This window comes from Eumetopias jubatus, unplaced genomic scaffold (assembly GCF_037043125.1).
Source record: "Eumetopias jubatus isolate StellerSeaLion01/CBP00866 unplaced genomic scaffold, mEumJub1_p1.0 scaffold_7, whole genome shotgun sequence".
NCBI classification, from domain to species: domain Eukaryota; kingdom Metazoa; phylum Chordata; class Mammalia; order Carnivora; family Otariidae; genus Eumetopias; species Eumetopias jubatus.
The window spans coordinates 85,434,600-85,459,336 of NW_028274813.1; the positions used below are offsets into that span (position 1 = coordinate 85,434,600).

At 46.7% G+C, this 24,737-nt stretch overlaps 2 protein-coding genes across 3 annotated transcripts in view; one reads left to right on the plus strand and one right to left on the minus strand.

The window, feature by feature from the left end:
* Window positions 1–15,709, minus strand: part of PPIP5K1 (diphosphoinositol pentakisphosphate kinase 1) — a 45,298-nt gene extending 29,589 nt beyond the window's left edge. For both annotated transcript variants that reach the window (XM_028126696.2, XM_028126692.2), the window contains exons 1-22: window positions 15,676–15,709; window positions 11,645–11,740; window positions 11,192–11,366; window positions 10,536–10,731; window positions 10,008–10,098; window positions 9,702–9,787; window positions 9,215–9,369; window positions 8,982–9,083; window positions 8,367–8,528; window positions 8,132–8,253; window positions 6,960–7,061; window positions 6,632–6,718; window positions 6,443–6,518; window positions 6,189–6,298; window positions 6,021–6,103; window positions 5,722–5,853; window positions 5,434–5,555; window positions 4,975–5,157; window positions 1,196–1,337; window positions 783–1,006; window positions 352–479; window positions 28–142 (exon numbers count right to left, since the gene is read on the minus strand). In XM_028126696.2, the coding sequence (XP_027982497.1) occupies window positions 28–142; window positions 352–479; window positions 783–1,006; window positions 1,196–1,337; window positions 4,975–5,157; window positions 5,434–5,555; window positions 5,722–5,853; window positions 6,021–6,103; window positions 6,189–6,298; window positions 6,443–6,518; window positions 6,632–6,718; window positions 6,960–7,061; window positions 8,132–8,253; window positions 8,367–8,528; window positions 8,982–9,083; window positions 9,215–9,369; window positions 9,702–9,787; window positions 10,008–10,098; window positions 10,536–10,731; window positions 11,192–11,338 (2,565 nt within the window). In that variant the 5' untranslated portion in view covers window positions 11,339–11,366; window positions 11,645–11,740; window positions 15,676–15,709. The remainder of the gene's footprint in view (window positions 1–27; window positions 143–351; window positions 480–782; window positions 1,007–1,195; window positions 1,338–4,974; window positions 5,158–5,433; window positions 5,556–5,721; window positions 5,854–6,020; window positions 6,104–6,188; window positions 6,299–6,442; window positions 6,519–6,631; window positions 6,719–6,959; window positions 7,062–8,131; window positions 8,254–8,366; window positions 8,529–8,981; window positions 9,084–9,214; window positions 9,370–9,701; window positions 9,788–10,007; window positions 10,099–10,535; window positions 10,732–11,191; window positions 11,367–11,644; window positions 11,741–15,675) is intronic.
* A 2,742-nt stretch (window positions 15,710–18,451) lies between these two features.
* On the plus strand, window positions 18,452–24,511 carry CKMT1A (creatine kinase, mitochondrial 1A). The gene is made up of 10 exons (XM_028126683.2): window positions 18,452–18,558; window positions 19,334–19,618; window positions 20,273–20,471; window positions 20,674–20,769; window positions 21,154–21,375; window positions 21,510–21,595; window positions 21,714–21,837; window positions 23,693–23,827; window positions 24,029–24,154; window positions 24,358–24,511. Exons 2-10 carry the CDS (start codon window positions 19,470–19,472, stop codon window positions 24,472–24,474), a joined length of 1,254 nt encoding a protein of 417 aa, XP_027982484.1. The 5' UTR covers window positions 18,452–18,558; window positions 19,334–19,469; the 3' UTR covers window positions 24,475–24,511.
* The last annotated feature ends 226 nt before the right edge of the window (window positions 24,512–24,737 follow it).

The window sequence follows — 24,737 nt, forward strand, 5'->3', positions numbered from 1 at the left end:
ATAGGTTGAAGGAAGAAAGATCCTTACATCAAGAAGTCCCCCATAACGGAAGACACTGAGTAGGGAGTGGACATGGCTTTCACTGGTGAAATAGAGACGTGTTCGAACATGGCGGCCTGGGGAGAGCACCCCTCGGGAGTACCTGAGATAAGAGCTAAGTCATTTACACTGTCACAGAATCTTCTTCCCACCCCTCCACAAACTCCTTCCTCCCATCTCAAACACTTCTCTCCTTTCCACCCCAGGATTCCTTCTATCCTTGGTTCCCCAAGCTGTCCCAGCCTATATTCCCCCAAGGGCTCCCTGACACACCCCTCCCTCCATCCAGCACCCCTCCCAGCCCTCCCTCACAGGGGATGCAGCTTGTTGACAGACTCATCCTCGTGGGTTCTCTGCAGGTCAAGTAGTATCTTCCGTAACAGTGGAAGACAGAAGCCCACAGCAATTTCCAGTTTCTCTTCCCGACTGATCCCGTACTCCTAGGGGCCACAGGCCAGGAAAAAGTACCTCAGTGAATCTTGTTTCCCTCTTGCCTCATACTCCTAGGCCCAAGATGATGTTTTTCTTCACCTCAGGTCTAGGGTTTCTCTCATATCCACCACATTCCCCCTCTCCAGGTTTCTCCTCAGTTAGCCTCTTGCACTTAATCAGAGCCAGAGAATTATAGCAACTCAACTTATTTTTTCTCTAAGTTTCCTTCCCCTGGTTCCCACACCATCCCTCCTTTCTGCTTTTCTTCCCTTCCTTTCCCAGTGCCCATCCCCCTAGGCTATGAGACACACCTGGGGAATGACCACATCAGCCAATGCCTTAGAGAGACGTAGCAACTCTGCTGTGCCTTGAAGTCCCAGACTCCCATTGTGCTGCACATCATACTTCACACAGTCATAGATGTCAGGGATCTTACTGATATCATAGCGCCCACTCTTCTGTCGAAAGTCACGCTCCAGTTTGCTCCAACGCTGCAGCATGAGCTCTAGTGTCTCACTGTGGTAGAGCTGCAGGTCTGGAAGGATGATGGACAGTCAGAAAGAGCCAAAGATTTTATCTCTAACAAAAGACCCTAACAAATTTGCAGCAGAATCAGAGGAATGAGAATGCCTTGTCTCATATATTTAGGAGAGGACACAGGAATGCCTGAGGAACCCATCCATACCGGACACCTTGAAGGGAAGATACTACTCTTCACACCTACCTACAGACTTGGGGTCCTGCATCCGTTCCCGGATCTGGTAAGTGAGGTTTTCAATCAGGGCAAATACCTGATCACAGACCTTCACAGGATTCTGGATGACAGCCATAGAGTTGAGGAGGGAAGTGCTTCCAGTGGGAGCCAGCTATGGGGAACAGAGAGATGAAAAGCAAGATAGGCTCTGTGCCAATTGCCCAGAATCCTGTGAGCTTATTACAGAAACTACCTGCAAGTAAGATCTGTTTGTAGGCTCACTCCGTTGAGGATTCTTAGGCTACATGGCATACTATCAGTTCTAGGATGAGGGGACTGCTCTAACACACAGTCATCTAAGAAGGGTTGAGGGTAAAAGTCTTGGAATCCAGAGGAAATAAAATAGACCTAGGCTCTTTGTTTTTTTTTTTAAGAGAGGGTTGGGGAGGGCCAGAGGGAGAGAGTCTTCAGCAGGCTCCATGTCCAGCACAGGCACCCCATATGTATTTTAGAACCCCCAATAAAAGAACCTAGGTCAGGGAACCTGGGTGGCCCAGTTGGTTGAGCATCCGACTCCTGGTTCTGGCTTGGGTCGCAGTCTTGGGGTGGTGAGATTGAGCCCCACGTTGAGCTCTGTGCTGGGCCATGGAACCTGCTTGGGATTCTCCCTCTATCTTTACCTCCCTCTGCTCATGTACTCTCATTCTCCATCCCCCCCTTCTCTCAAATAAATGAAATCTTTAAAAAAATAAAATAAAAATAAATAAATAAAATACACATGGAAAATACTGGGGAGGGGCGCCTGGCTGGCTCAGTCAGTTAAGCATCCGACTCTTAAATTCAGCTCAGGTCATGATCTCAGGGTCCTGAGATGGAGCCCTGCATTGGGCTCTGCACTGAGCGTGGAGCCTGCTTGAGATTCTCTCTCTGCTCTCCCTCAGCCCCGGCCCCCCACCCTGCTTGCATGTACTCTCTTTCTCTCTAAAAAAAAAAAAAGAAAAAAGAAAGAAAGAAAAGAAAATGCTGCGGAATAAAGATTAAACCAAAACCCTTCAAAATCCCCATAGAATGTTTCATGAGTGGGTAATAGAGATAACAAAATCTTATTCCTCCTAACAAAATGCTAGCTTGACCTTAGAGCAGAGGTCCTGCCTCAGAGCTCGGTTCCAGCTCAAGCTTTCAGGACAGTGACAGTCAATGAAGAATGGGGAAGGGAAAAGAGGCCTGTGGGTGGAATGCACACATTCAATTAGGTCCTTTTTGCTAGCAAAAAGAAGCAAGGGAGAAAGTAAAAGTACTTTATTTAAAAAAAAATTTCTTTTTTTAAGATTTTATTTATTTGACAGAGAGAGACACAGCGAGAGAGGGAACACAAGCAGGGGGAGTGGGAGAGGGAGAAGCAGGCTTCCCACAGAGCAGGGAGCCCAATGTGGGGCTTGATCCCAGGACCCCGGGACCACGGCCTGAGCCGAAAGCAGACGCTTAACAACTGAGCCACCCAGGCGCCCCAGAGAAAGTACTTTAGCTTTTTGAATTTGACATTGAGCAATGGATTGGAACATAAGAGAGCAAGATCCTGCCCTTATCAAGTCTTGCTCAGAGAAAAATACAAAAAATGGACATTCTCCAGGCAATGTGCACAGCTACTTAGCTCACTGAAGAACCTAGCAGAAATGGTTACACAATACTCTGAATATACTTAATGCAACTGAACTGTATGCTTAAAAATGATTCAAGTGAGGGGCACCCCACTGGCTCAGTCAAAGAGCATGCAACTCTTGATCTCGGGGTTGTGAGTTCAAGCCCCATGTTGGGTGTAGAGATTACTCAAAAATAATTTTTAAAAAAAATCTTTAAAAAAAATGATTCAAGGGGCGCCTGAGTGGCTCAGTCGTTAAGCGTCTGCCTTCGGCTCAGGGCATGATCCCGGGGTCCTGGGATCGAGCCCCACATCAAGCCTGCTTCTCCCTCTCCCGCACCCCGTTTGTGTTCCCTCTCTCGCTGTGTCTCCCTCTGTCAAATAAATAAATAAAATCTTTAAAAAAAAAAAGATTGAAGTGGTACTACAATTAAAAAAATTTTTTTTTTTCTTTAAAAAAGAACTCATCAGAAATAAGCTACCAGTGGTAGGATGGTATAAAATCACTGTCTGGCAAATGATCTCCAGTCAATCATGGCAGGATACATAGGAAAAAAAGATGACACTGGGGAAGTGCAACCACTGTGATTAATACTATGAGGCAGTACACTATAGTGGCTAACAGCCTGGGCTCTCAGGTGAGACACCTTGGGTTCATACTAGCTGGGTGTCCTTGGAAAGGTTGCCTAAATTCTTCTGAGCCTAGATTTTCTCATCTGTAAAATGGGAGAAAAGTAGTACAAGTCCACAGTTCTTATGATGGATTAAATATGGTCATTAATTCTTTGTCACCTTCCCCTTGCCTAGAATCTGCACTGGCCCTGTGACTGCTTAACCAATAAACAACAACAACAATAACAACAAAACCACAAAGTTACATTGCATTAATTAATTCTGGGCCTACACTTTAAGAGTTTGGAAGGGGGACACCTGGCTGGCTCAGTTGGTGGAGCACACAGCTCTTGATTTCAGGGTTGTGAGTTCAAGCCCCACATTTAGTGTAGAGATTACTTAAAAATAAAATATTTTTTAAAATTTATTTGAGAGAAAGAGCATGAGCAGGAGGGGCAGATGGAGAGGGAGAGAGAATCTCAAGCAGACTCCCCAGTGAGTGTGGAGCCTGATGTGGTGCTCGATCTCACAACCATGAGATCACAACCTTAAAAATAGGGGCGCCTGGGTGGCACAGTTGGTCAAGTGTCTGACTCTTGGTTCTGGCTGGGTCATGATCTCAGGGTTGTGAGATTACGCACTGTGTTGAGCTCCACACTCAGCATAGAGTCAGCTTAAAAGACTCTCTCTCCCTCTCCCTCTGCCCCTCCCCAAAGTGTGCGTGCATGTGCACTCTCTCTCTCAAATAAAGAAATACAATTTAAAAAATAATAATAAAAAAATAAAATCTTAAAAAAAATAAAACAGCTTGGAAGCTTCTGCTTTTGGGGTGTCCTAAATTACCATTTAAGAAGTCTGGCTACCATGCTAAGAAGCCACATGGAGAAAACATGTGGAGAGGAGAGGCTCTAAGATTACAGGGAGAGCAAGAAGGAGAAAGCCCAGCCATCTCAGCAACCCAGGCGAGCCTTCAGATGGTTTCAGCCGCAAAACCTGGCCAGTATCTGGGCAATTTTAGGAGCCTCGAACTATAAGTAAGATAATAGAATGGATATCATTTTAAGTCACTGAGTTTTGGGGTAGTTTTTTACTGATCAATAAATAACTAAAACATTATTTCATTTAGAATCCTTGGGACCTGCTGAGTTTTGGAACTGAGACTTTTTCAGACTTTAGGAAGCTAATATAGTACATATGCCACATGTTATATAATATCTCCAACAGGGCTTAGAGCATAACTAAACACATTTACATTTCTGCAGTACGATATATGACTATTCACACTAAACAAAATAAATACGAATTAGAAATAGTTTTATCATGTCAGGTTTTGCTACCAATTGAATCTTGGTGCCAAATCTTTTTTGCTTTTGAAACTGTGGATAAGAGATTGTAGACCCATACTTACCTCAAAGGGTAAGGATTAAATGAGATAATGTATGGAAAGCAATGTAGTACTTACTACCATGTAGTAAGTACCATTACTGATCACTATTATTTAGAAGTCTAGGAATTTGGGATGGGGGTATGCTGGGCACAAAAATAGGGAGAGCCTGACCTGATCATAATCCTCAGGACCAAAAGGGGCATCCTGCTGCAAAATATGGTGCAGTCGAGCCTTCACTCGATGCTGGCAGCTGCTCAAGGAATCGCCATCACTGTCCAGGAGCCCATTCATGTTGGCACTCTTCACCATTTGTACCAAAATGGGTGTTAGCTCTCCTTCTAGAGCCAGCAGGCCCTGGAAAGGAAGCACAACATCTATTAGTTTTCCTTCCAGTCTACGTCCTCTAGGCCTACACGGTCCCAGAGATCAAATGGGAGGGGTATAGATCAAGGGGCCCACCCCCACTAATTATTCTCAGCTCATTCTCAGTAGTATAGAATGGGTCAGACACAAGCAGAAACTTCTCTGAGTCAGTACATAAACATCCTGACATTTTCCAACTAGTTCTCCAAACTCTCGGTTTCTCTACCTAACGGAAGCTGGGACTGTGGGAGAACTGTAAGTGTGCACCTTGGCAAAGGCTGCAGCAGTCATTTGGACACGGCCCTCATCAGAGGCATAGATCTTGAGATCGTGGCGGAAAGTGCTATGGAGACGAAGCAGCCCACAACCGGGGAAGCCAGCATAATCACCTGGGGGTAATGGGGAGGAACAGGAATGGACTGCTATAAATACCCACATGGAAGAAAGAATGCTCTTTCCCCCATTAACTCCCCCATTGCCTCTAACTGTTCATTCCCCCAACTTATTCTCTAATCATCTTATCCAAGCCCTGCTAGTTACCTCCAAAATACTCACCCTGTCCTCCAGGGTACATGCAGCGAAAAGCTCGCCCCAGCTCCTCAGCCTGAACACGGCCAGCAGGAGTTAGTTCTCCACCCCACTTCAGTACCAGCAACAGAGATGGGGCCAGGGCCTCCCGCTGTGGGTCTGCAGGAATAAGGGGCAGTGAATAGGTCTCATCTAAGGAAAATAGTGGGGATGTCTAAATGTCAGGTCTTCTGAGGAGCCCAGAAAGGTGATTTAAGATAGAGGTCATCTAAAGGTTTAAGAATAAGAGACCTGAATGGTAATGGGAAGGGGGTATTATATCTTACCTTGCCCCTCATTAGTAGCTTTTACTCCATGAGGGTAGTAAGTCAACTGCACCTTCCGGTTGATGCCAGAGAAATGACCATACCTGTAGGATAAATTCACAGTTTACTTTTTACCCCAGCACTCAGTTCTCACTGTCATTGGCTCCCCTTTCCTATCCCCTTTCTCACATCTCCAGCACAGACTTCAGCTGCTCTAGTTTCCCAGTCTTCTCCTCGATCTCACCACCTGGTTCTTTCTCCAGTTCAGCCAATAACAGCCTTGTGATATCCAGCACCTCCTAGAGAAAATAACAGGATATCCATGCAGGAGGCCAAGTCCTGGCAAGTTACCCTTTCATCCTGGCCTCTCATTGAGGCCCCCAATCCTATTTTCTCTAACTTTCCCATAGCACTGCTCCTCCCAGCCAGATTCAGCACGTTACCTGTAGCTGCTCAGGCCGCTTCAGTTTTAATTTCCCCGTCTTGTAGCCACCATGTTTTTCAAATAGACTGAAAAACCTGAAGAAATAAGGAAAAGCTTCAGCATGGGGTGAGACCGTTCAAACCTTGGGGAGCTGCCCCGTGCCCATCTCCCTCACAAAAACCTGTCTAAATTAGGACATTCTTCCTACCTTGGATGTGTCACCTCCATCTTCATTTTCTGTTTGGGGGTACGATCCCCATGACGAATAATTGCAATGACACAACGAAGTTCCATCCTAAGATAGGGAATGTTGTTAGAGCCTCTCCTTCCCATACCAACTCTCATCATTTCATCTTATTTGACATGTCAAAGAACAGAGGAAAAACTATCTGAGATTAGGCAAATAGGTAGGGTCAAGGAAAATGCCTGGAAGATACCCAGGCTCCACTAGTCAGATGGTATAGGGTCAGAAAGTAACCACTGGTCTGACTCAGGTGCCTTACGTAGGTTACTCCAGATTTTATACTTTTGCTCACATAGTGCCAGATGTGGTAGGGACAATGGGAATGTCCTCAGCCTCTGTGGGGATGGACCATGGGATCTGGAACTGTGGAGCAAGCTCCCGCATGATGGTGTTCCTAGAAGAAACATGAAGAACTGTATGAAAATGAATGAACCAGAACCACACATGTGAATAAAGCTCACGAAAACTAGCAAGTTGTAGAAGAATACATTATATAAAGTCTAAAAACATGCCCCCCAAAAAACCACACAGATGTAGTAAAAGTATTAACAAATGCATGGGAATGACAGGGGCGCCTGGGTGGCTCAGTTGGTTAAGTGTCCGACACTTGGTTTCAGCTCAGGTCATGATCTCATGGGTCTTGAGACTGAGCCCCACATCAGGCTCTGTGCTCAGTGGGGAATCTGCTTGAGATTCTCTCCCTCTGCCCCTTCCCCCACTTTCTCTAGAGTGTGTGTTCTGTCTCTCTAAAATAAATAAATCTTAAAAAAAAAAAAAAAAGGAAGGGAATGACAAACACCAAATTAAGGATTGTCGTTATCTCTGGGTGGGTGGGAAAGGGATGTAATTAGCAAGGGGTGTGATTAGCAAGAATATAGCCTCAGCTATATTCTTTTTTTTTTTTTAAGATCTATTTATTTATTTTAGAGACAGAGACAATGTGAGTGTGGAGAGGGGCAGAGGAAGAGGGAGAAGGAAAATCCTTAAGCAGACTCCCCACTGAGTGTGGAGCCAGACACAGGGCTTGATCCCTGGATCCTGAGATCATGACCTGAGCAGAAATCAAGAGTCGGCCACTTAACCAACTGAGCCACCCAGGCACCCCAATTCTTACTATTCTATTTCTAAAGCTTGACGGTGAATACATGAATACTCACCATATGCATCATTCTTTCCACATTTTTAAATATCATGTGGTAAATTTTTTTAAAAGAAAAATTTTAAAGTAGTATACGTTTAGTACAATAAATATAATTTGTTTACATATGGTAGAAAAAGACACATTGGTATGTATAAAACTGTTAACAGAGTGCAGCGTTAGGAAGGCAAGACGGCTAAGGAGCCCTTTTTCTATTTTCCTTTTTCACTCTTAAATCCTTTTTACACTATTTAAAATAAAGCAAAAGCTTTCTAACTTTCTTCTCTAAGCCCATTCTGCCCAGTCCAGACCACTGTGTCTCTTACCCCAGAATCTTAGCACAGTCGTCATAGTATTTCATCGAATTCTTGACAAAACTGAAGCCATTGACGTCACACACAAAGGAGTGACCATTGGCACGAAGAAGGTCAAATCCACAAACTGTTTGCTGCAGTGGAAAGAGGCAAGATGAGAAAAAGAGAGCCACTCTTTCTTCCCAGACCCCTGCTCCTGTCTTGTACCCTCACTCCACAGCACCACCCACCATGGGCCCTCCTCCACCTTAAAAGCTACGCAGACTTTCCTGGCCACCAGCTTTTCCATGGCAGTCAGCATGACTGGATATCGAATCTCTTTCCCTTCACTGTCTCGTTCGACCTTCCCATCCAGAGCTGGAGATTTTCTGGCTTCAGCATGGGCATAATCGGGCCCCACTGTATACACCTGCAGGTACATAGCATCACTGAGTATGCCCACTGCTCATCCTGTATATGAGAAGATAATATGAGCACTAGGTCTGTACACTAGTTTCAGAGTAAAAACAAAAACAAAAACAAAAAAACCCTGAGTATAAAGAACAAGGAGACTGACATTTTTCTTACTGAGTCCCACTGAAATATCTTTATGAAGGTTTCTCTTTGGGCCTCCAGATCTATTACCTAGTCCTCATTGAGAAATAACTTACCAACATTATACCATTTTCCACGCTACACTTGCCCTTGCTCTGATAGTACAATGTAAAGGCCTACTTCTCTCAATATCTTCACCTGAATATGAAAGCAAATCACATTCATGCTTTATTTTCTATGACTCTCTCCATATACTTCCACTTGCTTCCCAAGCACACCATCCCACCCAGACATTTATGGCTTCTTAAATCCCTATATCCACCATAACCTTGACATCTGTGCCATCTGTTGGCATAAACTCCTCATAGATGTACGATCCTGTCTTTCGGACACTGCTCTCAGGGGAGTAAACGCTGCTTCGGCTGCCAATCTTCAGGAAGAAAAAGAAGAAAAAAATGTTGCCTCCACATTGTCCCCAAATTCTCCAGCTTCCCTCCCCACAACCTCATTCTTGTCCTTCAATCTATCTGACTTCCCCAAATGCTCAAATGTCTCCCATACCTTACGGAAGAGGCGTTGGCTTCCTCCTCCAGCTGAACTGGGGTAGTAGATGTAAACATTATGGTCCTCTGCACTCACTGGCTTCTCCACAAAGGGCTTGGGAAAGACAGCTCCATTTACCTCTACCTGGTCTTCACCTTCTATCAGGTTGCATTCTGAAAGACAGGTATGTGGTCATTTCCAGGGTTGAGAATTGTAGAATACTTCCAACTCCCATTTCTCTGAGTTTTAATCTCCATAACCCCCAAACTTCTATGACCTATCTTAGTAATAGATATGGTAATATCTATATGGTATATAAATATAGTAGAATCTAGCTAAGAGGTCCAAGGTTCTGTTCAAGGACCCATAGCTCTAACTCTACCCATAATCCAATAACCAAAGGCTCACTGAGGTAAGTAGTACATGGAGATGTCTAGAGGATGGACAACTGGGCCAAGTCACAGAAAGCAAGGCAGGACAGGACTGGACAAAGCCAGGTACTCACCCTCAGGCCGGGCAGGGTCACGGTTGAGCACAGCATATCGAGGCAGATCAATACCCTCCTCCTGCAGGATCCGGTACACCTCCCTCCTGTTGCCCCCAAATAAATTAGCTGGGAGAGGTGGGAGACAGTAACCAAGGGAAGAGGCTAGGGATTTCATTTGCTCAGGAACTGGTAGATATCAGGGTATAGAACTCAAGGGGGCATGTTACAAAAATTAAGCATGTTTATTTGATCCTCCCAGGGTGGGCTCCATAAATAGGCATGATCTCTGGGCTACCCATCCCACCAATCAACAGAAAGCTATACCTATCCTGGATGTAATACTGCATAGCCAGGTCATTGATAAGAAAGGGGTTTCGAAGCTTGGAGTAAGCAACAGCTTTGTCCAGAGGAAATCCTGGGATAGAGAAAAGAAATAGATCAAAGTAAAAATGTGAAAGAGAGTGAGAAAACGGCAAGAGAAATAGAGATGTATTAAAGCTAAAGTTGCCACTAAGCTCCTCTACCCAACCAACCCATCACTTATCCTTCTGCCCAACTTCCCAAGTCTAGAATATCCATCAAGAAAAAGTGAAAAAGATATTTTTAGGGTCCTTCCAGAGACACACAATTCTGTCAGAGATCCTAAGAGCCTTAGATCCTGAGGTTTGAATGTGGCCTTTAAACCAGCTCCAGCAACTCTTCCATGATATAGGGAAAGCAAAGCCCTCTGCACTGTTCTCCAGTGTGTCAGGAAGAGCTGATGACCTCTGTATTATTTGACAGTAAGAACCTCATTTCCCAGTCCAGCATTCCCAACTCCATTCCCTCCCATTTTCCTTCACAGACTCCAACCTTTGGAGTGGAAAGAGATGAGGCAGTGGCAAGATGGCCAGTTTTCCACAGGTTCATTGAGGATCACATCTTCTCCCAGAATGATAACAGTTAGGTAGTCAAACCTGCAGAGTCGCTCTAGGATTTGGGTCATTGGCTTGGACTTGGATTTCTTGGTCATGGCACAGATGCCAACAATGATCTGAGGTTCAGGAGGCTATAGAGAAGAAGTGCTGTCAGGAACTTAGGAACTTCCCACCAAGACCATCCCTATTAGGGAACACTGTCTCATTTCCTTTGAGCACAGAGTTTCTTGCCAGGACTTTGGACCTATGGGGAAATGCTGTCTCCTAACTTAGGTCTAGAATGGAATACATGTAGGGATTCCTACTGCCTGAAGAATAGGGGTCTTTCCACAGTAGGAAATGTGTGCTCAGGCAGAAGAGCCAGAGAACCAATAACCATGACACAACAGGAGGAGGGCATAACGGCAGGGGAGTCAAAGATAAGTAATTTAACCAATCTCTACTGCCTCTCCACTTAATCAGGATAGGGCTTCTTTAGGACAGGAAATCTATGCATTCAGAAAGAGCAGAGAAGTGTCTCCAACCAATGACATCTCAACTCTCTATGAAAGGGGTCCCAACACCAAGTTACATTATTTTCCTTAGTCTTACCACTTCATCTTCCTCATCCTCAAGGAGCTCGCTGTCACTCTCTTCTGTCCTCATGCCTATTCCACGGGTGCCCAGCCCCTCATCTCCAGCTCCCAGGAAGAAGTGGGCTGTGGCACTCTCGCCCTCACTGGCTGGCAGTGACCACATCCCCGCCGGAGCACCCACTCATCCCGCTCTGCAATGGAGGGTATCCCATTAGCTCAGAATCCAAACCCCATGGCAGTGGTGGGGATGGGGCATGGGGAATGATGAAACAAAGAGGGAACCACAAGGAGACCAGGGGAAACAGGAAACAAAACTACGGTAAAAAGGAGCAACAGGAAAAGAGGCACGTGGGCTATGACCTGACAGGACTAAAGATCCCTGAGAGAAAAGCAAGGTCTCCCTTTTCCTCTCCACTCACCCCGCCCCCAACCATGAGACTGGTGAGAGGATAAGTAGGTGAACCCTTACAGTGCTGGCATGTCCCTGATTCTGCCAGCAGGAAACACCATTAACTCCAGCAGCAAGTGGAAAAGGCAGTTCCTCATGGAAGGCTACTGTTGATTCCTACCAGAAGAGAAGATTAGAGTGGCATTTCCAATTTTTGGTTCATTCCAAAATGTTCCTAACCCTTCACCATCTCCCCACAGTAGTGTTCAACTCAGGGATTTAATTCAAGAGCAGAGGGAATGAGAGAGCTCAGCTAGCTGCCTTTGACCTTAAGCCCCATCTTCATTCCTATAAAGGATTAACTCAAAAACATTTATCGAGGGCACCCTATGTTCTTTTTTTTTTTTTAAAGATTTTATTCATTTGACAGAGAGAGTGAGAGAGCACAAGCAGGGGGAGCAGCAGAGGGAGAGGGAGAAGCAGGCTCCCTGCTGAGCAGGAAGCCCTGGGGCCAGATTCCAGAACCCTGGGATCATGACCTGAGCTGAAGGCAGACGCTTAACCGCTTAACCGACTGAGCCATCCAGGCGCCCCGAGGGCACTGTATGTTCTTTTTTTTTTTTAAGATTTTATTTATTTATTTGAGAGAGAGAATGAGAGAGAGAGAGAGCACAAGAGGGGGGAGGGTCAGCGGAAGAAGCAGACTCCCTGCTAAGCAGGGAGCCCGATGTGGGACTCGATCCTGGAACTCCAGGATCATGACCTGAGCCGAAGGCAGTCGCTTAACCAACTGAGCCACGCAGGTGCCCCGGGCACCCTATGTTCTAAGCATCATATCAGAACATGAAAATCCTCGATCCCCCCTCTCCCTCCTTCACGTGCTCCACTTTCAAAGACAAATACCCAAGTCCAGAAAATCTGTCAAGGAAAGAGGTCTAGTGTTGACTGGGAGGTTGAGGATACAGGCATGCATACAATAGCCTCCAACCCATTCTCAGACCAAAATTTCAGTTTTCTCTCTACCATGTCCTGGTACTACAGACCCAAGTCTGGTCTAGGCCAAGGTCCCTTACACCAGAAGCTACAGTAGGAAAAAATTCTGTCTAGAGCCATAATCAGTGAGAACATCTTAAGACTTATAGTTGAGCCAGAACAATCTGGTAGTTCCATTTCTGCATACATACACCTACCGTAGTGGTTCTTAACTAATTGTGATTATGCTGGTTATCGGCCATTTGGTAGGAAGCATTTTTGGTTGTCACAACTGGGAAGGTGCTATTGGCATCTAATGAGTAGAGGCCAAGGATGCTGCTTCACAGCTTAAAATGCATAGGATATTTCCCCACAACAAAGAATTATCTAGTCCGAAATGTCAGTAGTGTCGAGGTTGAGAATTTCTGCTATAAAAAACTCTCCCACATAACAAGACATGGGCAAAGATGTTCATACCCTCACTGCGGGTAATGGGAAGAACTGAAAACTCAGAGGTCACAAGTAGAATGGATAAATACACTGTAGTACATACAAATGGTAAACAGCAATTTTTAAAAATGAAACAAAGATTTAACAATATGGACAATTTCCAAAAGCAAACTGCAGAAATATACATGCAGTACAATTCAGTTTGCATAAGTAAAAAATATTACATGTATTTATGACTGTATACATAATTAGTAAAAGTCTAAAAATATGGACTGGAAAGAAAGACATTAAAGTCATGATAGGGGTTACCTCTGAGAGGGGAAAATGGAACTGAGAAGGATCTGAGTGGAACTTTCCAACCTTATCTGTAATGTTTATTTCAACTTTTTAAAAAATCTAAAGCAAATACACAAAAGGTTAACATTTGTTAATACTAAAGTGCAGGGATATGGGTGTGCTGCTTTTTTCCAAAAATAAAATTGAGTCACCCAGCAGCGATTTTTCATTCTCCAAAAGTTCTCAGAAATACTAACCAATGACTCTAATGAAAGCCACAAACACCTTAAGTAAACGGATTTCGTAGTACAGACTTTTTAAATGGTCTCCAACAATTATTTTGTATTTTTATTTAAAACCCTTCCATTGCAAGTGGGATTTGCACCTTTAATTAGAAAGAGCTAACCTTTATGCAGCCCTTAACCTTTCTAGTCTTTACCATCTGCTTGTCTCCACTGGTCAACCACAACATGCTCCTTAGATTTAACATTTCCAGTTGTCAGGGGGCCTGGGTGGCTCAGTCATTTAAGCATCTGCCTTCAGCTCAGTCATGATCCTGGTGTCCGGGGATTGAGGCGCAGTTGGGCTCCCTGCTCAGTGGGGAATCTGCTTCTCCCTCTCCCTCCCCGGCTTGTGGTCTCTCACTCTGACTCAAATAAATAAACAAAATCTTAAAAAAAAAAATTTCCAGTTGTCTATTGCAGATCTTATACATACACTCCCCCTCCTGATTAATAGGCTATTTCTTTGAACTCCTTTTTAGTGACCTGACCCCACTTCCACGATTTGTGGCATTCCCAAGGTCCCTGTGTAGTTTAAGCAAGCAGAATTTTGTTGCACCTTTATCCTTTATCTGAAGAAGGGGTTTTCTCTCATGTCTAAGGCTCCTAACACTTCACCCTTTTTTCCATCAAGTCCTTCCTGGTTTTCTACTGAATGTATATAGTCATTTTCCTGAAATTCTATTATATAACTTTATAACAGAGGATGGTAATAGAATGGGGAAGAGTCTGTTCACAAATACGGGGCTAAAGAGAGACCGAAAGGCCTAAATTCATACTTAACAAAGCAAAGATAGAAGCCTGACAGAAATAGCTATGATATAAGCCAGGATTTATTTAGATGTACCTCTGAGAGAGGCTGGGACTTGATGTGGTGTTCCGAGAGCCATTCCCCAGTTTTCTGTGCCCTTCTCCCCAACCCCCTCTCCTTCAATACTTTGTTGCGAAACAGAAGAAAACTTCTCGCTCTACAAAAGGGCTAAAGGGCAGTCTAACTCCGGCCTGAATCAATGCAAATGGATGGAAAAAAGGGAGGGTCAGAGGTGGAGAGAAGATAGGTAGGTAGGGATGGAGGGTGGGGCAGTCGGGTAATCTCAGAAACACAGATGTTAAATCAGATCTGAAGAGGGGGTAGGAGAGAGGGTGATTGGCGTAACTTTTTCATCCCTTAGAATTCAGGGTTGTTTGCAGTAGTCCTCGAATTTCCTTAATCACCATGCACTTAATAGAGGGCACCATTAGTGGTGAAGGGGAAACCTCAATACACAGTCCAAGCAGGAATATTTCCAACATGGTAAAACTCCTCAGGCCACCAACACGATCTTCTTCCCACCTAAATTCCCTCTAGATGCAATGCTTACTCCTGCATACATACCCACATTCTGACACTGATGAATCGTGCTGATGCCCTTGTTTATCAACCCACTCATGCTCCCTTCTTCCCCTAATTTGCTAAAATGACTCTCCACTGACCCCCTCAACCGCTCAACACTGCTGCCCCTCCCCCACGCTGATCAACTAATCCAATTAATAATCCAACTAATCCTCTCACTTAGTGATTCTCCAGCATTAAGCAGCCCTCCAAACCCGCCGATGAGTCACCACACTTGGTAACGTATTTATATCGAACCCTCCATGATCCCCCACAAAGAACGCCTCCGATCCATTCCGTCCTTACACTAGCTCTCTCCAGGGTCCCCTCCTCTCTGCAACAAGCCCAGCCTGCGGCGATCCTCTCCCGCGTCGACTCCATTCCACTCTTCCTCACACAGACCTCCCCACCCTGACCCGCTCCCCTGCTGCCTCCGCTCCTCACGCAGGACTCCCTCTTCCTCCCGCAAATCCTCAAACCCCTCTCTTCTCTTGCTGACCCCCTCCGGTGTCTCTCCTCACACAGCTCCCGCTCACGAATGCCGCCCTCCGATGCGATTCCACACCAGCCTTCGCCCGCCCCCGCCTTACTCTCCCTACGCTGACATTGAGGCCTCTTCCCTGGGCCTCTTTCCGAAGCTGCCCCCACCCGGTACTAAACACGGCCCTCAGCACCACCAGAGCCCACTCTACCCAGCCCACCCCCTCAGATACCGCCCCCAGCCCCCAGCCACTCCCCCACCGCCCCCGGCCCTCGCTCACCCGCCTCCCTGCGCTCGCGCAGCCGAACCTGCAGTCAGCGACACCTGACAGCAGCCCAATCAAAGCGTGGCTTCTCTGCCGTGCCACCAATCAGCGGAGGGCGCGCACCGGCAACAGAGTCAGGCTGCGTTGGCCCGCACTTCTGCGTGGAGGAGGGTGGCCTCTAGCGGCTGCAGGGAGGGAGTGCAACCTGATGCTCCCCTTCCTCCGATTTCTGCGTTGGCACAGCCCAGATGCTTCGTTCAGACAGAGACTTTACAAGTGAGACCAAGAGCAGGGAAGAAGCAAGATGCAGAGGAAGAGGTACAATTTGTGCCATTGCATGTCCTTGAGAACAAAACCAGGTTTTCTGTTTGTTTTTTTAAAACAAAAGGAGTGTGACATACTTAGCCAATAGATGTAGGTTGAAAATGTTAACAGTTGTAGAGGAGTAGACTGGAGACAAAAAGGGACAATGAGAAAAACAAATCAGAAAGTTCAGGGAAGGAACAAAGAGACTTATTTATGGAGGAGACAAGAAAAAGGATGGACATGGAAGACTGGGTAAGATGGTTCCCATCTCCACACTGGGCTTGTTCTTTACCCCTCCCCCAGCCTTGGAACCAGACAAACCTGGGTTTGAATCCTGGCCTTGCCTTTAAAAGCTGTGCAGCTTTGGACAAGTCACTGAACTTCCCTCAGCCTTCATTTCTCCGTCTGTAAGAGAGTGGTTTAAAAACCTAATCGGGGCGCCTAGGTGGCTCCATCGGTTAAATGTCTGCCAGGACCGTAGGATCGAGACCCTCATCGGGCTCCCCTGCTCTACAGGGAGCCTGCTTCCCTCTCCCTGTGCCTGCCACTCCCCCTGCTTGTGCGCGTGTGCTCTCTCTCTCTGTGAAATAAATAAATACAATATTTAAAAAAGACCCTAATCATAAGGTACTGATTATATGAAAGCATTTTTATTCTTTGTTTTTTTTAAGATTTTATTTATTTATTTGACAAAGAGAGACACGGGCGAGAGCAGGAACACAAGCGGGGGGGGGGGGGGGGGAGAGGGAGAAGCAGTCTTCCGGCGGAGCAGGGAGCCCGATGTGGGACTGGATCCCAGGACCCTGAAATCATAACCTGAGTCGAAGGCAGATGCTTAACGACTGACTCACCCAGGCGCCCCTGCATTTTTATTCTTATCTTTTCATTCTTACTTAGGTTTCCCTGGCCAAGACAATCCCAAGTTCCATGTGTTTCCTCTGCAACTTCGGGGATCCTACCACTTTTCAGTCAGGTGCCTCATTATACTGACCCCAAGGCATCCTGAATGAGATAGGGGTGATTCTAAGGACGGTTCCTAAGGGAAATAGAATCCTCCTTAGTTCTGCTCAGGCTCATGTTCTCTCCACCGCTCCAACCTTTCAAACAAGTTATTAAAACATCTTCTACTTAATTAACTTGTCTTCTCACCTCCCCCGCCCCCCGAAAAATGTAGGCTCAGTTCCTGGTCATCCATTGGAACAATCCAATTTAATTCATTGATACATACAAGAGTTCCTTATAATTGTAAAGTGCTTTATAAATGTTAAGTAGTATTGATATCATTATCATTAAAGAAATCAAATATATATATATATATCAATTACTTTCTGTATGCGCTAGGATAATTTTTTAAAGTGAGCATTAATACATTATGTGGCTGTTAGAGGTTCACAGGGAATAAGAAAAGTACACAAATACATGTCTTTTCTCAGCGGAGCTAGTACTCAAATTTGGACAGCTAGTCTCCAAACTTGAGTGCTTTCTCTATTCCTCTGGGCAAGTCTTATTTTTCCTTCTGTAATTCTCTCTTCTTGTTTCCTACCTCTTTAATCTTAGTAACCACCCTCTCAATCAAATAACAACCCTACTGCTCTGAAAGATTATCTCCCTTCTTTATCTGAGTAAACATATACCATTCCAAGTAATTATATTTGCTTGCTCATAACTACTCCTTAAGCTAGACACTGAGCCCACAGGTAACATTTTCCATCTCTCCAAAAGTGACTCTAACTATAGTACTCTATTCTCTGATATTTGTTCTCTTACCAGAAGAAGGAATTAAGTGACAGACACAGAAGAGAGGTGGATGGCTTCTGAGGATACCAACAAATGAGGAAGGGAGGAAAAAGAACACAGGAGAAGCTTGAGAGGAATAAAGGGAATCAGAGTATAGGGGTGGGGTCTCATCAGTGGAGCCAGAGGACAATGTGAAGGGAATTTCTCTTTCTCAAATAAGATTTCCAAGTATCTTACTATCTTGTGGGTATACCACCAAGATAGCTGAGAGAAGGGACTAACACCATCATACGAACCCCACCTTAACTGACTTTCCATACTGAAGCCCCACATCTCTATTTTGGCTCCAGCATTCATTCTCTTTCCTGCCGGGACAAAGGTCAAGTCACACCTAAGTCACACTTTGAACTGTGGGAACACACTCTCTCCAATCTGAATACACACCTTGTGAGGAGAGAGGACAGAGGACCAGTAGGAAGGCAGAGATTCCCTGGCAACCTTAGCCCTTGAACACCACTGCCCTTTACACTCTGTATTAAACAGCATTAGGGAACCAAGAGAAGCAACACTTGTGGTGGTTGGAGACCTGTGCCTGCCTGTCTCATTCCTACACGTCGTCATCTTACCACACCCTTCACCTCACCTTACACTCCCCTCCAGCCCAGGAACTGGAAGCTACAAAGAGGGAAGAGAAGGGAGAGGAGAAAGAGGAACTAACGATTCCCTGCCCAGCCCCAGCTCCATACCCGGGGCAACCAACAGGTAGGCAAGCTTGCCGAGAATACTCAGAGGCAGTCCTGTGGGCAGCAAACATTTCTGAAGCTGGATAAAGCACGAAGAATTAAAAGTTCGAAGGTGAAGTAGAAGATGGGGAGGAGGGAAGGGGAAGGAAAGCTGGAGATCATGAGAAGTGGAGGCAGGACAGGGCTTCAGGCTTGGGGGCTGAGTGTGGGTAGGGAACACAATATAAATGGGGTAAGAGTTAATGTTTCTCGGGTTCCTCTCAGGGAATTCTTCCACAACCTTGTAAGAATAGCACAAGTGTGGCAGAAGGGCGGCTTTGTCCTCTTCCTGGTTGTAAGGAAAAGGTGACCTTGAGCCACCAGGCGTCTTTCCCACTATCTGCCTCTGCGTGCTTCCTTCCTGTCTTACTCTGGTATCTGTACTTATTCCGCGGTTTCTCCCCACGGCCGCCTCCCCTGAGAATATGAAGAGGTTGCCGGGGAAGGCCGAAAACTAGAGAAGAGGTTGTGCAATGTCACCCTTTGACACCCAGAGGGACGAATCGGGTTCCCGATGAAATGGAGAGGCTTGGGGGAAGGGTGTTTAGGCTTTCGCGGGTCCCCTCGGGTGCTGTCCTGTACTTGGTGCTGAAATCTGGGCGACCTCGTCTCAGGTGGGCCCGCGTCCCCAACCTAGAGTTGGGGAGCTCCGGTCCCCGAATCTACCTGGCTGTGCTTCCCACCTCGGCCCCCGCACACCTAGCGCGGTCGCAGGCGGAAAGGCGGGGCCTGCATGAGCCCCACCCCTGGAGACTGCGGCTGGGGCCTCCCTCTCCTCCACCGACCGCCGCTCGCTCATTGCGCCTCTCCTGCAGTCTGGTTGGAACCCGCTGTCTCTCCCGCTCCAGCCTCCACTCCGGCCCCCATTTCGGCTCCAGCCTCGCACCCAGTTCCGGCCCTCAATCTTCCTGGTTGCATCCTCCCTCCCCGTTCCTGCCCTGCGCCAGCTCCAGCCTCGGGATTGAGTAGCCGGTCCCTCAAGCCATGGCTGGTCCCTTCTCTCGTCTGCTGTCCGCCCGCCCCGGTCTCAGGCTCCTGGCTTTGGCAGGAGCTGGGTCTCTAGCCGCTGGGTCTCTGCTCCGCCCGGAACCTGTAAAGGCTGCCAGTGAACGACGAAGGCTGTATCCCCCGAGGTATCAGTATCTGAGGCGCAAGGGTGTGTGTGTGGTGGGGGGGTGGGGGGAGGTGGTGACGAGAACGAAGATGGGGATGGAGATGAGGACCCGGGCAACAGAGAAGGGTTATAATCACGAAGCCTCTGGAGCGGAGTGCTGTGCAATCTGGAGACCTCAGTAGGTTAGGAATTGAGGCCAAAACCGTGAGGCTAACGCATTCCTGGGGACCTGTAACGCGCAGTCCTCGCCCCCAAGACCCGTTCTGGCCCTGTGAGTTCCGGCTGCACCTACTCTGCCCAAATCCCTAATTGAGAGACCAGTAACTGTCCTTTTCGCTTTCCTCCCTCTCCTTTCCTGCTGTTTCCCCCCATTTCCTGAATTCCCCTCTTTGGTCTTGCCCTTCCCCCATCCCTGATGCTGTGCTAATGGTAGGAAAGAACTGAGCAAATCTGGGGGAATTGAGCCGGTCGCTCAGAGGAAGCTAGAACTGTTGGGAAAGAATAGACCCTGAAAGTCCCCAACCTTGGTAATCCAAGGTTTAGGCTCCCTCTAATCTCCCCTCCTCCCAAGGAGCAAAGCCAGATATGGCTAACTGGATAGCTCCCAGCTGACTGCACTGGGTCTAGGCCCCCTGTGCCCTCCCTCCATGGTTACTGGGTACCCCCTCCCTAGCGCTGAGTACCCAGACCTCCGAAAGCACAACAACTGCATGGCCAGTCACCTGACCCCAGCAGTCTATGCCCGGCTCTGCGACAAGACCACACCCACTGGTTGGACGCTAGATCAGTGTATCCAGACTGGCGTGGACAACCCCGGCCACCCCTTCATCAAGACTGTGGGCATGGTAGCTGGAGATGAGGAGACCTATGAGGTAGGGGGCCCCCAGAGTCTCCCTGGTGACCCAACTCATCTTCCCAGTAATCCCAGCTCCTTCCCCCTACAGACCCTCACTTTCCCTTAAGGCTGGACCTTCCATACTCACGTTTTCTGACCCAGTGAAATCAATCCACAACTAAAGCCTGGAAAGGGATCTCCTCTCTTTAACCACCCTCTCCCTCTTAATTCCCCATCAGGTATTTGCTGAGCTGTTTGATCCTGTGATACAAGAGCGACACAATGGATATGACCCCCGAACAATGAGACATACCACTGACCTGGATGCCAGCAAGGTAGGTCAGATATTCCCCATCTGATTTGGATTGCCTTATGTACAACACTCTGTTTCTCTAATCTCTTCACCTTAATTATTTCCTGACTCGGAGTCATTAGACTGCTGAGCTTTTAGTGTTGGTGTCGGGGGAGGAATTGTATCTTAAGAAGCAGCGGATATGGAGAGGAGAGGAGAGGGTGGATGAGGATGACCATACCCCAAAGTAGGAAGTTTGAGGGAGGGTTCATAATGCTCCCTTCAGTTGGAGTACTTGCCCATTGAACTTCTCCTTCCAATGAAGGCAGTCGGGGTCCCTACAGTCCTTAAGGTCTCTCCTTCCCCCAAGGTCCTCAGTTCCCACCCGCTGTGTCTGTGACTTATATTAATTTCTCTTATTCCCTAGATCCGTTCTGGCTACTTTGATGAGAGGTATGTATTGTCCTCGAGAGTCAGAACTGGCCGAAGTATCCGCGGACTCAGTCTTCCTCCAGCCTGCACTCGGGCAGAGCGACGAGAAGTGGAACGTGTTGTAGTGGATGCACTGAGTGGGCTGAAGGGTGACCTGGCTGGACGTTACTATCGGCTGAGTGAGATGACAGAGGCTGAGCAGCAGCAGCTTATTGATGTGAGGGGCCTTGAGAGGGAGCAGGGCTGAGGAGCAGATGGAAAGAAGAGTCAGAGGGGAGGGTGGGCCAGATGAGACAGAGGCCCAGGGGCTACTGTGAGGATTCTTAAACTAAGTCCTTTTACTTGCCTCAGGATCACTTCCTATTTGATAAGCCTGTGTCCCCATTGCTGACTGCAGCGGGAATGGCTCGAGACTGGCCAGATGCTCGTGGGATCTGGTATGAGGCTTACCTTACCTCTTTTGCCCCCGTGCTGTTAAGTGCCTTCTCTTTCTCTGTCTCCTCCAGTTCTTGACCTGCCTCTTGATCCCTGTCTTTTCCTCTTTTCTGCTTTCAGGCACAACAATGAGAAGAGCTTCTTGATCTGGGTGAATGAGGAGGATCATACACGGGTCATCTCCATGGAGAAGGGCGGCAACATGAAGAGAGTGTTTGAAAGATTCTGTCGAGGCCTCAAAGAGGTTGGAGAAGAATGTATAAGGGAACTAGGTGGGAGGACATAAGGAAAAACCAAAGACTAGACTGTATCATTTATCAACCAACTCAGGACACTTTGGATGGCAAAGGGGATCACTTGTCATATATCAGGACTGTCCAGGGAAAACCAGGATAGACGGTCACCCAAGAATAGAGAGAAAGAACGTCATGAGCCTAAGGCAGTAAATAAAGCAGTTGCCAGATAAGACCAAGAAGGAATAACTGAGATAGTGGGTCAGTGCGCAGGGTGTGTGGAGCGTTCAGATAAGGAAAAATTTGAGCCTGGATCAATGGAGGGAGTGAAAGATTGGTGTATTCGTGATTGCAATGTAACCACCCAGTTCTGAACCAAGGTAGGCCTTGGCTCTGGATTCTGTCATTCTTGCTAAAGTATCATGTCTAGGGTTTAAGCTGAGAGTAGGAGGGAGACCGGGAAAAATGGAAGATGGAATGGCTTAAGTTCCAGAATGTGTGGCTCTACAGAATTCTTCAATCTTATATGGATTAGGTCTCCATATTCTATTCTAGATTAGAAATCCCCATAAACCCGGTGCTTATTATATGTTCTCATATATACAATTCTATTTTGGACTTGTAAAGACAGAGAGCTCCTCCTCTTTTAGATTCTAGCTGGGAAGTTTTTATTGTTTTTGGCAAATAACAGATAACATATTCTGACTTTAAGTGGGTAGGGAAGTACTTTTTAAATGATAAGCCTCAGGTTTCTCCTCTGTAAAATTGGGATAGTAAAGCTTCCTACATTTTATGTTGTTGTGGGGATTAAATGAGACAATGCATGTAACATGCCTGGCCCATAATAAATGTTCAGTAAGTGTTAGCTCCTGTTATTGTTATTGTTATTATTATTTTAAAAGATTTTATTTATTATTTGACAGAGAGAGACACAGCGAGCGAGAGAACACAAGCAGGGGTTGTGGGAGAGGGAGAAGCAGGCTTCCCGCGGAGCAGGGAGCCCGATGCGGGGCTCGATCCCAGGACCCTGGGATCATAACCTAAGCCGAAGGTGGTGCTTAACGACTGAGCCACCCAGGCGCCCCCTGTTATTATTTTTTAATGGAAGGGTTTCCCCTTGTTCAGCCTATTAGATAACCGCCCCCCCCATGCCATGGTTTTTTTTCTGAACTATGAATAGGGTCCCCTTTACTCATGTTAGGTAGTTTTCATGTCCATCACTCTGGCAGATCCCCATCTCTTGAACTCTAATGGTCATCTCCATGATTAGGATACTCAAGTGAAACAAAACACCCATCCCATACTCCCCTCTCCAACCCCTCTTGCACACCCATAAGTATGAGTCCAGTTCTTCTGGACTGTTTGCACCTTTCTCTCTGCCTTATCACATGTGCTTTTTCCACAGCTAACAGAAGGCTTTCTTGCCTCTTCCTGTTGCAAAGCCTACACCCTCATTTTATGTGTGAAAGAACCCTTCCAAACTCTAGGCTCATTAGCAAAGCAAAGATAATCCATGCATGCTGAGCTCATTGAATAATCATCCCTTTCTCAGTTCAGTTTACCACCTCCACTCATTTCCCGAGATCATCCCGAATGCATCATTCTCCCAAGTTTCTCTTCTTCCACACACAAGATATTTTGCTGTAATCTCACCATTATGGGCTTGCAACATCAAAATTACCTTGTATGCATGATAATAACAAACAACTTAAACACACACACATACACACACACACACACAGCAATGTCATTCTTTCACAGCCCAAGTTTCTGGTTCTAGATATACTTTTAGAGTTCCTGTAGGTCTGGCTAAGGGAGGGTTCACATATCCCTGACTTTTCACTAACAGAGACTTTATGGACTCAGGTGGAGCGGCTGATCCAGGAGCGTGGCTGGGAGTTCATGTGGAATGAGCGTTTGGGATACATCTTGACCTGTCCGTCTAACCTGGGCACTGGACTTCGGGCAGGAGTACACATCAAACTGCCCCTGCTAAGCAAAGTAAAGGAATTGTGGGGTTAGAGTGGGGTGTGAGTGAGGAAGGTGGCTGTGTGTGGATGGGAGGGTGGGAGCATTTTGGAAAGGAGCCAGACATATTATGGCTAGAAAATGTCAGGGGAAAGAGCTCTGAGCACGTTCAGGGTAAAACCAGTCTCTGCCCCCTATTGACCCTGCCCCCAACCCCTATCTCCTCCCCTCTAGGATAGCCGCTTCCCAAAGATCCTGGAGAACTTAAGGCTCCAAAAGCGTGGTACTGGAGGAGTGGACACAGCTGCCACAGGCAGTGTCTTTGACATCTCTAATTTGGACCGACTGGGCAAGTCAGAGGTGAGATCCTTAGGGATTAGGGTGAGGAGAGGCATAGGTCTCTGGGGGTTGAAATATGATGGTGAGGGGGGCCCAGGAATCTGAAATGAAATTCAGGTTGAGTGGGGAGGCAACTGGAAATGAGTTCCTTGAGCAGGCAAATCAGTGCTAAAGAAGGAAACTCAAGTTATGGGAAGCAGAGGTCAAGGGTTAGTGTCCTTCAGGTGGAGCTGGTGCAGCTGGTCATCGATGGAGTAAACTATTTGATTGATTGTGAACGGCGTCTGGAGAGAGGCCAGGATATCCGCATCCCTCCACCTCTTGTCCACAGTAAACATTAAATCCCCCTCCCCAGAAGATGACTCAAGATCCCTAGGAGTTCTGCTCATTCTAATGCGGCCCATTCTACTTGCCTTGGATGCCCCCAACTCCTTCTGTCCTAGTAAAGACTCCTTGCTATGCTCTAGCTGTCTGTGTCATTTCTAATGGTTGGGGTGAGGAGGGTCTAGCCTCCAGGAAAGGAAAAGAAGCAGTGGGGTTATTTATGATGGAAAGAAGACTCTAGATATGGCATGCCAGGAACACTGATTCTCAGGTGGGTGGA